This window comes from Diabrotica virgifera, chromosome 3 (genome assembly GCF_917563875.1).
Source record: "Diabrotica virgifera virgifera chromosome 3, PGI_DIABVI_V3a".
NCBI lineage: Eukaryota > Metazoa > Arthropoda > Insecta > Coleoptera > Chrysomelidae > Diabrotica > Diabrotica virgifera.
In genome coordinates, this window is record NC_065445.1 from 228803387 (window position 1) to 228815458 (window position 12072).

General features: G+C 31.2%; 1 protein-coding gene across 22 annotated transcripts in view; it reads right to left on the reverse strand.

Moving 5' to 3' along the window:
- Positions 1-12072, reverse strand: part of LOC126881576 (titin) — a 405229-nt gene that overhangs the window by 11965 nt on the left and 381192 nt on the right. For 19 of the 22 annotated variants that reach the window (XM_050645904.1, XM_050645903.1, XM_050645901.1 and 16 more), the window contains 2 exons: positions 983-1073; positions 892-915 (listed from right to left, as the gene is read on the reverse strand). In XM_050645904.1, the coding sequence (XP_050501861.1) occupies positions 892-915; positions 983-1073 (115 nt within the window). Of the gene's footprint in view, positions 1-891; positions 1074-12072 lie in introns of all 22 variants that reach the window. The other 3 variants (XM_050645918.1, XM_050645898.1, XR_007696921.1) reach the window with 2 other exon arrangements.

Genomic DNA, 12072 nt, shown 5'->3' on the forward strand with positions numbered 1-12072 from the left:
GATGCGGAGTAGACGCCGTATTTGTACTGAGACAAATCACAGAAAAGGCCATTGAGTAAAATAAACCAGCATATCTATGTTTTATAGACCTGACAAAGGCTTTCGATCGCATCCAAGTCGAAGACGTCTTACATTTACTGTATAGAAGAAACATAGCAATCAATATTATACAAACCATCGAAAACATATAACGCAGTTTATACCAGTATAAAGCGGAGTCAGACAAAGCGACTCGTTAATAATGGACGAAATAATAGAAGTAATACGTAAAGGTCATGGTTACAGAATGGGGAACAAAGAAATCCAAATATTATGTTATGCAGACGACGCCGCATTAATCGCCGAGACAGAAGACGATCTCCAAAGATTAATTAACACACATCTTCAATACAACAGCCAAGAAATACAATAAGATAATATCAGCAGAAAAAACCAAATGTATGACAACATCTAAATACCCACTACGATGTAAAATCGAAATTGATGGGAAAATAATAAAGCATGAAGCAGGGTTTAGATATCTGGGAATAGATAAAACCAGTTACGGAGATGTTGAAGAGAAAGTACGACAACAAAGTTCTATAAATTTTATGAAAAATCAGAATTTGTGCAATTTCGACCAAAATATTTAAAGATACATTGGGACACTTACAGGAAGTAACATGAAAAAAATTAAATCTTATGAATAACATAAATGGGTTTACTACTAACGACATACGTGAAAACAATTCTATGGTAATGCTAGATTGGGTGCAAGTAACACACAAGAATTATTGAATATTTTGAAGATAAACCTTATGCTCTTGTCAAGCTCATCTAGTTAAAGTCTGCGTGATGAATAAAAACATTAATTAAATTAAAAAAATAAAAAATAAAACAAGTTATATATACCTTCGGTTAATTTTCGATGAAACTCTGTAACAAAAACAAAAAGAAAATAAAACTCATCTATTTTCTCCGTCTTTCTGCCTTTTATATTTACCCATGTATTCTAACTGTTGCTTTCTGTGAGCTTCCATTAAAGCATTTAGTTCAGCCTTCTGGCGATTCAGCATTTCTTCGAATGTTTCCTCCTAAAGAACAAGAAAAAAAGGGATGAGCAATGTTAACCGATAGAATAATATATTTTATTTTCCACGAAAATGTGTCAGCAGGCTAGAGAACATTTCTGAAATCTTTGAATCTACGAATCATACAGAATTTTAAAATAATTTATGCAACAAAATAAAAATAAAAAATAGTTTGAGAAGCCAAAAAAATTCTGGGGCTAGCCCATCCATTTTATTGCTTTCCATAAAATTACTGTTTTGTTATTATGAGTGTTAAAACAGTAAATACTAACATATTATACTATAAAAATTATAAGCCAATTATTTTGTTCTATACAGGGTGATTGATTAGTGGAGTAAAGCTCAATAGATCCGCTATAGTAATAGATAGCAATAAAAGTTAATAACAAAAATTTTAGCCACCTTTGAGCTTCACATTACAAAATTAGTTATAATGTTACAGGGTGTTCGATAACACAGTGGCAGACCAAACTTATGTTTTTTTAATGGAACACCCTATATTTTATTTTAAATTCGAAATCCTGTTAAGAATTATTGATATTGCTATTTTTGTTTATATCAAATACAGGGTGAGTCAAAACGCAAGTACATTATTTTCTCAGTAATTTTAAATGGAACACCCTGTATTTTACATCACTATTGAAAAGTACCATTACCGTACTTTAATTTTTAGATAACATTCATTATGTCTAAATTTATTAGTTTTCGAGATATTTTCATTTTTCAATGGACCAGTAGCGTGGCCACCTAAATCACCAGAATTTAATAAACTGGACTGATGTTTTTGGGGTTACGTTAATAATGAAGTTTATAAAATACCTCCAACAACAAGGGATGAGATGAAAAATAGAATACAAAGTGTATTTCGATGTGTTAATTTACAAATGCTTCGTAGAGTAAGTAGCTCATTCAATGATCGTTTTTAGGGGTGCATAAATATGTTATGGGCTATTCCACAAATAGACGTATATGTGTCTTGGATTATCGCGACCCCGAATGTTTTATTTTAGTGTGCAACATAAGAAGTGCGAAAGTAAATGGCTCTAATAATTGTTCCAATAAACAACAATGTATTTTGCAATTTACTTTCGTTCTTCATAATTTGCACAGTAAAATATTCGTTGTCGAGATAATCCACAACAGTTGTATGTTCGTGAAATAGGGTATAGGAGGTAATTTTGAATACCTTATGTAGGTAATAGGTCTGGATCCCGCGTATGAAAAAAAAGTTGATTAATAGCAAGCTGAAAATTTGTTAATAGCTTAAGGGTGTCTAGTCGGACAAACTTTGATATATGGGAACACTGGAACAGGGGAAGTTTTAATTGTGGAACAGGTTAAAAATTTGGAACAGTCAGACCACGAAAACGGCACATGTATTTTGTCCGACAGAACAGACTTAAACTCTTCGAACAGAGATTAAACTCTCATGCAAAAATCATAATGCTATTTGTCACCAAATGGGCGTTTTAATGAGTGGAACATGTAGAATATGTCAAGTGACAGAAATTATGACAGGTGATAAATAGCGGTCTGATTTTTGCATAAGAGTTTAATCTCTGTTCGGAGAGTTCAAGTCTGTTCTGTCGGACAAAATAAATGTGCCGTTTTCGTGGTGTGACCGTTCCAAATTTTTAACCTGTTCCACAATTAAAACTGCCCCTGTTCCAGTGTTCCCATATATCAAAGTTTATCCGACTAGACACCCTTAAGCTATTAACAAATTTTCAGCTTGCTATTAATCAACTTTTTTTTCATAGGCGGGATCCAGACCTATAATTAAATATTAAAAAATATTTTATTAAAAGTAGCTTCTAATTTTTTCAAACATGTTTTTTTTGCCAAATGTATTACTGATAAATTATTTTTCGTTCTTTATTTGTTACATTGTTACATTTACATACAAAAGTAGTGTTTAATTGTCTTCACAAAATGTTGTATTTTGTGTTTGTGTGTTTTTTTGTAAAATTTATTAATAATTTTCTTTATTTATTTGTTACATTTATATAAAAAATAATTTTTAATTGTTTCAAAAATGTTGCATGTTGTGGTTGTGTTTTTTTTTGTAAAATGTATTACTAATACATTATTTTTATTTCTTTATTTGCTACATTGTTACATTAATTACCGAAATAATAATCAGTAATCGTCAATTGTCCATTCAGTCATGGCTTAAAATTTAGATAAATTTAGACACCTAAAATAATTTGCTCTGAAAAATGAAAATATCTCGAAAACTAATAAATTTGGACATAGGGAATGTTATAGAAAAATTAAAGTATCCACGGTAATGTTACTTTTTAATAATGATATAAAATACAGGGTGTTCCATTTAACATTACTGAGAAGATAATGTACTTGCGTTTTGACTCACCCTGTATATGATATAAAGAAAATAAGCACTGTCAATAATTCCTGAAAATTTTGAAAATAAATAGAAAAATATGGCATTAATAAGCCATTGCTGTTGTGCTTATTTTTATTTATACAGGGAGTTCAACTTGTTACGATTTTCATACAAAATTGGTTATAACTTTGTAAAATATAGGGTATTCCATTTAAAAAAAACATAAGTTTGGTCTGCCACTGTGTTATCGAACACCCTGTAACATTCTAACTAATTTTATAATGTGAATCTCAAAGGTGGCTAAAATTTTTGTTATTAACTTTTATTGCTATCTATTACTATGGCGGATCTATTGAGCTTTACCACACTAATCAATCACCCTGTATAGCTGTTTAAAGAAGCGTGTTTTTTTGACAAAATGAATGAAGTGAAATAAATAAAATTATGCTTTTGGTGAAGATGGTGAGCAAGCTTGCCAACGAAATTCATAACAAAACTTGGTGAAAGTGTAAGAGTCTGTATCTTCGTGGCAGTTGATATTGGAAAATTTGTAGAAAAAGCAGTGAACAAAGGAGTGAAATGGTAAATTACTAATGGCCGGTTCACATTATTCTAGTCCAGCATTTCAGTAGATCGGTGGAATGCCACTGGAATAATGTGAACTTGCACTGGAATGAATCATTCCAGTGATCGTTCCAGTCCAATTGACTGGAATCGGTCTTTTTTTATTCCAACTCACCAATTCCAGCGCCACTGGAATGGTGTGAATGGCCAATCCAGTGAAAGGGGATGTATCCAAATTAATCAGAGCAGCAAGCATGTTGAAGTGTTTGTTGTTTAACATTTATTTTGACTCGTACATAGGCGAGAAAAAATACAACGTTTAGTAATGGGAAAAACTAGGTAATGATTTATTTTTATTCGCAAGCTTCAGAAATGTTCGCTAGCTTCGTTGTACATATAGAAAAAATTTATAAAATACACAACTATGCATTCTTCTTTAACATAGTAATGCATTTTATGCATAAAACATTCGTGGAACACCAAATGAATATACAAAAATTATAACTAATGTTAATTCCCAACAACTAATGCCTTGTGTCTTCCAAAAATGTTTTTTTAACATATGTGTGTGAATTTCATGTATTTGTATGATACTCCGATGTGTAACAACATTGTTCCTAAACATTAAACTGAATTTGAACAGAGGCCCAAGATACAAACACTCCCTTGATTTTAAATTATTCACTCTACTTCATCTGCAAATCAATTTGATCAAGTTCCTTTGAGAATCTTGACCATGTAAAGTATACAGGGTGTTTCATTGGTAAAGTAACGTACGTTAACTGTAGAAAGAGGATACTTAGGCGGTCTCAAAAATACCATACTTAATGGGTCTTACTCCATTAATAACAAAGATACTGGGTGTTTTATCTATTTTGCCATTTTCTTAATTGGTTCATAACTTTTTGACCACACTGTATATTTATTTTATATTTGGCACGCAAATATCATTTAAGGTCTACAATAAATTAATTTATTTACAATTGTAAAAAATCCAGGTCCGGCTTAAAAAATATTGGAAAAATGTTCCGACCCCAAAACAACACCCTATACATTAAATTTTTTTAAAATGGATTTTTCAGTTGAAAAGAGGATAAAAAACTAAATTCAGTGGTATACTTTGAATTTTCGGCAAAATGATTTTTCAGGTGAAATTTGGAATTTGAATTCTGAAATTAAGTGAATTGCGAGAGCTCTAAGTAGAAAAAAAAATTGAAATACAGCTTACAACTTGTCAACCACACTGTATATTGATTTTATATTTAACACGCGAATATTCTTTTAGGTGTCCAGTCAATTAATTTAATTACAATTATAAAAAATCCAGGTCCGGATTAAAAAATATTGTATAAATGTTCCAACCCAAAAAAACACCTTGTATGTATATTAATTTTTTTTAAAATGGATTTTGCATTTGAAAAGAGGATGAAAAACAAAATTAGTGGTATACTTTGAATTTTCGGCAAAATGATTTTTCTGGTAAAAATTTGAATTAGAATTCTGAAATTATGTGAATTGCGAAGCTCAAAGTAAAATAAATTAAAATATGACTTAATTTTAATTATAGTATTTTTACTACAAAAACGTTATTACGTAGGTCAAAATTTTTGACGTAAGAGAACTGTCAAAACATTAGAATGTGACTTTCATTATTGTCATGTTTATTATAAACATGGCAATAATGAAAAGTCACATTCTAATGTTTTGACAGTTCTCTTACGTCAAAAATTGTGACCTACGTAATAACGTTTTTGTAGTAAAAATACTATAATACCATTATTTAATCTAAATTCTCTGTGGCTCAGTGGTAAGAGCGCCTATCTTTGGATCGAAAGGTCCGAATGGTCGTGAGTTCGAATCTCACCAGGGTCAGAAATTTTTCGTTTATTATAAATTAATAAATGAAAATAGTTTCTGTCCTTGTGGGATCGGTACTCACCGGAGGGGCCGCAGACGTTCGGATACAATTAGCGTCTCTTTGCAAAGGCAATGACGTCGACTTTGCAATGTAACAAGACACTTACTCAACACACACAGTACACAGTACACATGACGCTAGGTACCTAACTACAAAAATTTACCGTACCTACGTATAAAAAAAATAAATTTTGATGGTGGTAATTTTGAATAAGTACTTTAGTTTTGAATAGTGATTATGCTGCAAATTTTCGCTGTTTTCTTATAATTTTTAGCTATTTTGTTGATTAAAGTGATGTATTCTTTATTATTAAGTATTTTCTATGGGAAATAGCTTCAGAACAACAGTATTCTTTATTGACCCTTTATTATTTATTCATTATTTAAAGATGAATATTCGCCAAAAACTATTTTTCACACATAATAAATAAACACTAAAATATTAACATTTTACCAATTTAGATTAAATAATGGTATTAATTAAAATTAAGTCGCATTTTAAGTTTTTCTACAAGAGCTCTCGCAATTGACATAAGTTCAGAATTCAAATTCAAAATTTTACCAGAAAAATCATTTTGTCGAAAATTCAAAGTATACCACTAATTTTGTTTTTCATCCTCTTTTCAAATGCGAAATCCATTTTAAAGAAAATTAATATACAAGGTGTTTTTTTGGGTCGGAATATTTACACAATATTTTTTAAACCGGACCTGGATTTTTTATAATTGTAAATAAATTAATTGATTGGACACCTAAAAGAATATTCGCGTGTTAAATATAAAATCAATATACAGTGAGGTTGACAAGTTGTAAGCTGTATTTCAATTTTTTTCTATTTAGAGCTCTCGCAATTCACTTAATTTCCGAATTCAAATTCAAAATTTCAACAGAAAAATCATTTTGCCGAAAATTCAAATTATACCACTGAATTTAGTTTTTCATCCTCTTTTCAACTGAAAAATCCATTTTAAAAAAATTTAATGTACAGGGTGTTGTTTTGGGGTCGGAACATTTTTCCGATATTTTTTAATCCGGATCTGGATTTTTTACAATTGTAAATAAATTAATTTATTGTACACCTTAAATGATATTTGCGTACCAAATATAAAATAAATATACAGTGTGGTTAAAAAGTTATGAACCAATTAAGGAAATGGCAAAATAGATAAAACACCCAGTATCTTTGTTATTAATGGAGTAAGATCCATTAAGTATGGTATTTTTGAGATCGCCTAAGTGTCCTCTTTCTACAGTTAACGTATGTTACTTTCCCAATGAAACACCCTGTATAACAGACAGTACGTGAAACTAAACCTGTATTTTTTCAGGATGGTATCAACTGTCATTTAACACAAAATCTTTACCCGTTAGTAAAATAAATATTGTATGATACAGTTCACGAATCGTCACAAAACGGACCAACAAGAAGTGTTTTCTCTTTTAGATCAACACAAAACAGATTTTTAAAGATTTGTCCTTTAAATGTAGATAATGACTTACTGGAAAAGAGAAAATACTAAATAATAAGACATACAAAGATAAGTGTAGGAGAAGAGAGCTTTGAATACTAGAAAGAACAAAACATATTTTAGAAATCCGTTAGATATTTAAATATAATAAGTAATACGAAGAAGGAAAATTATTACTAATACATGTAAAGAATCTATTGTATGGGTCATGTATGGGAGTGACTTTATATAGTGGGTGATACAATTATTAGAGACAATTTGTGAAATTCAACTTTTTGTTTAAAAATGGTATAGGTACGTCTGCTCTACTCTTCTCAATGCAATTGAAATGCTGACTCTTAAAACATAAACCGCACTATAATAGTGCCTTCAATTTATCAACCATAACATCCTCCTTCTTCCTATACTTCTTTCTCCTCTTATTTTTCCCTGTAATATACATGTCTTGGCATTTCATATCACTGTCTTCTCATTATGTGTTCCAGTTATTGTAACTTTCTTATTTTTATTGTGATTACTTCGTATTATTTGCCAATTTTTCGCAATACTTCCGTGTTCATTTTCCTCTGTGTCCATGCCATTCTAAGCATCCTTCTGTAACAACACATTTAAAATGACTGTAGCTTAGTTTATGTGTTCTTGTTTCTGTGTCCAACATTAAAGTCCCTATTTAGATCAATAAATGACCGTTTTGGAGTGTAATTTCCAGGGGCGACTCCGAATTGCATGAAAATTTGGATTTAGGTTCTACTTACCCTCCACTTCAAAGTTCAATTTGTGCAGTTGGTTGCTTTTACTTGGGGGGTGACAGTTACCCCTTCTCGGTGGGTGAAAAAGGCGTGTTTAAAATAAGGCCGGAAATGGATCAATTGACTTATTTTAAGCACCTTTTGTTCTATAAAGTTTTTTACATAAGTCAATACTTTTCGAGTTATTCGCGATTTAAAATGTTGATTTTTCGACAAAAAAACTACGTTTTCAGACAGTTTTTTCCAAATAACTCAAAAAGTAAATATTTTATCGAAAAAAATATTTTTAGCAAAAGTGTAGCCTATAAAAAAACGAAAAAAATGGTGTACCAGTAAAGTCTACAAATTGAGTAGAAGCAAAGTTGTAGCTCATGAAAAATACATTCTTATTCGTCTAATTCCAAATCGAATAATTCAATGCAAAATCACCGAAGAAAGAAATCATCTGTTTTAACTGTATGTGTATTGTTTATATGATCTGTAAGTTTGATTGGTTTGAAGTGCTTATTTTTGAAAACATTTGGTTTTATAGTAAAAAAAAATTTCTAAAATTTTTTGAAAAATTTCATTTTTTCAAAATAACTTAAAAGTATTAGTGATAAGAAAAATCTTAGAGTAAAAAAATGTAGGTTTTGCTATTATAAATATGTTAGTTTCATTTTGTTTCTCCGTAAGACAAAAATTGGTTAAGATATGGTTGTTCATAATTTGCATACACTCGTGATTAGTGACTCATTCAAGCTTTCTCAATTATAACTCTTTCAAAAATAAACACTTTAAACCGGTGAGACTTACAGATCATATAAAAAATAGATAGGTAAGTAAATTGTTTGTAAAGCGGTAGCGATTAATTTCATTTGGGGAGCTAAACACGGCGAGATTTTCATGAGTTTTTACAAACCACTTTTAAAGGACCAACTTTATTTTGAGCGTAACTCGCTTATTTTTAATGCTAAAACTTTTGTTAAAATTAAAACAAAGCTTTTTATAAACACTTTAAAAAAGTTTAAATGGGTTTTTCCCGAAAAGTGCTTAATTTTTCGGTGATTTCACCTTGAAATATTCGATTTGGAATTAGACGAATAACAACGTATTTTTCATGAGCTACAACTTTGTTTTTATTTGATTGATAGACTTTACTGATACACCATTTTTTTGGGTTTTTTTTAAGCTACACTTTTGCTAAGAATATTTTTTCGATAAAATATTTACTTTTTGAGTTATTTGCGAAAAACCGTCTGAAAACGTAGTTTTTTTTTGTCGAAAAATCAACATTTTTAATGGCAAATAACTCGAAAAGTATTGACTTATGTGAAAAGCTCTATAGAACAAAAGTTGCTTAAAATCAGTCAATTTATTTATTTCCGGTCTTATCTTGAACGTATGTTTTTTCACCCCCGAGAAGGGGTGACTGTCACCCTCCAAGTAAAAGCAACTAACGGCACAATTTCAACTTTGAAGTGGAGGGTAAGTAGAACGTAAATCCAAATTTTAATGCAATTCGGAGTTGCCCCTGAAAATTACACGGTATCGCCGAATTTTCCGTTCATTTACTGGGCTAATTGTAAAGACGTAGTATCTCAGAGCTCTTACTCAGGTTTTCCCCAGGTTTACCATATAGCAAAAGCAAACATTTAGTACTCATATTTCTAATCATGTGATAATTATAAGAAGGTTTTTAGATTAGGTTCCCAGATTTTTACCCAGGTTTTTCCCAGGTTTACAGTACAGCAAAAACACATTATTTAGTACTCCTAGTTTATGAAACCTTCTTAAACAAAAAATTTCATTTTACTGGATTGTTCTAATAATTTGATCATCCACTCTGTTACTTAGTAAACAATTACGACAATAAAAAAGATAATAAATTTAAAAATGTATGAATATACTACCCATATGAGACTGAGTTAAAGTGATCTGATTACACGTCTACATAAACATGTGTTCTGGATAAATGTGTAGATGTTTCCGTAGTTAATAAAAAAAATTTACCTGTTGCTATTGTAAAACAAATTAGTACCCATAATTCTGCCCAGAATTGAGGATAAGTGGCCCATAATATTGTTTTAAGATTATTTATTAGTTACTATTCTACAAACACAAATGCCAAGCTACATCCACATATTAAAAAGTTAAGGAGATTAGTGAAAGCAACATTTAGTATACTGAGACTCATCTCAAACTCAAATAAGAAAAGCAACAGATCTGTTTAATAAATGCTTTAGAAAGGCCTTTTTAATAAGACCTGTCATACACAACTATACCTCAAATTTTGAATATGACTTTTAAGTCAAAATGTCTGGCAACACATTTTTTCACAACAGAAAGAAGCCGTAGTAGAGATTACATGCATTTTTCTTTTTTTTACACAATAACTAAAAGGAGAAGGGGAATATGTTGGAACTAGTTTAAATTTTGGGAAGATTTTTCAACTGAAAGTGGGCAACTACTAACTATAAACAATAATGTTGAGAACGTAGGACTGCGAAATGTACCCAAAATTTGAATGGTTTTTGGAAATGTCAGTAGTCGACTTTTTTTTAAATTTCATTGCAGCTGGAATTAGGGATGTAAAATACAGTGATGAGCGCGCCAATAACCGGCAAAATAACGCAAAAGATAGAAAACATTAAGTTGTGAGATAAAAAGAGATGAAAGTCGTAGAGGTGGAAAATTTAGAGATAGAAACCTATAAATTTACATTATATTGATTGTTTCCCACCTTTAGACATATCGGACGAGTTTGGCAAATTACTGTAACAGTGACAGTTTTAGTTGACATACTCCTCTGATACGTCTAAAGGTAGGAAAGAATCAATATAATGTAAATTTATAAGTTTCTATCGCTAAATTCCCATAGTTTCATTTCTTTTTATCTCACAACTTAATATGTTTTCCATCTTTTGCGATATTCTGCCGGTTATTAGCGCGCTCATTAGTGTATAATATGTAAAATGTAGAAGAAAAATGGGCGTAAAATTTGAACATTTGTTAAGTACAAAACAACGATTAGCAATGGTGTTCTTTCTATAGTAGTAGTAACGAAAAGGAAATAGGAGGCTTGAGAGTAGAGTTAGAGATATTCGACAAAGAATAGAAAACATATGTTTCTTTTGTATGTTAACTCTCGAGAGAGTAAAGTATCTCGATTGCCCGGCTCATGGTTATCCATCCTTATCTTTCTTCAGTGATAGAGAAGCTTCGTGTAGACTTGGAGACTTTAACCAATAATTTCTGCAACTTCATCAACTCATCGTGATGCAAGTGTTTTTCTTTTGGTTCAGCATAAGACCATGTGTCTAGCTGGCTAATTATTTGAACCAGTTCCTATTTTGAGCAGGCTATCATTAAAGTATCGTTCGCATACCTATGGTTCGTAATTACTTTGTCATCTATCTTTACTCCACCTGTCCAACCTTGCAAGATTTTTCTCATAATATACTCCTCCTCAGACAGTTATCCTATGAAAGGATATGGTGAGCTATTTTGAGCTTTCTGATATGCCTTCGGAGGAGGGAGTCGTGCGATTTTTTTACTTTGATTAGACCACCGTGAAGGAGATCTCCCTCTTGATGTTCTGCCTTCGACTCTACCTTCGCCGATCAGTCTTTCCATGCCCTCATTACTTCTAGTGATGTGACCAAAGTACCTCACAAAATTTCTGTTAATTTTTTGTAACGAGTTGGCCTCGATTTTTGACCCTTCGCTTCGTAATCGAACGTATTCGCTATGTATACTAAACAGATACGAAGCAAATACGTTCGATAACCAAGCGAAGGGTCAAAAATCGAGGCCCTGGGCCTTTTTTGACCCTTCGCTTCGTTATCGAACGGATTCGCTTCCTATACTAAACAGATACTAAACGAATACGTTCGATAACGAAGCGAAGGGTCAAAAATCGAAGCCCTGGTATTAATATTTAGTTCTTGAATCACAGATTCATTTGTAGGTTGTCG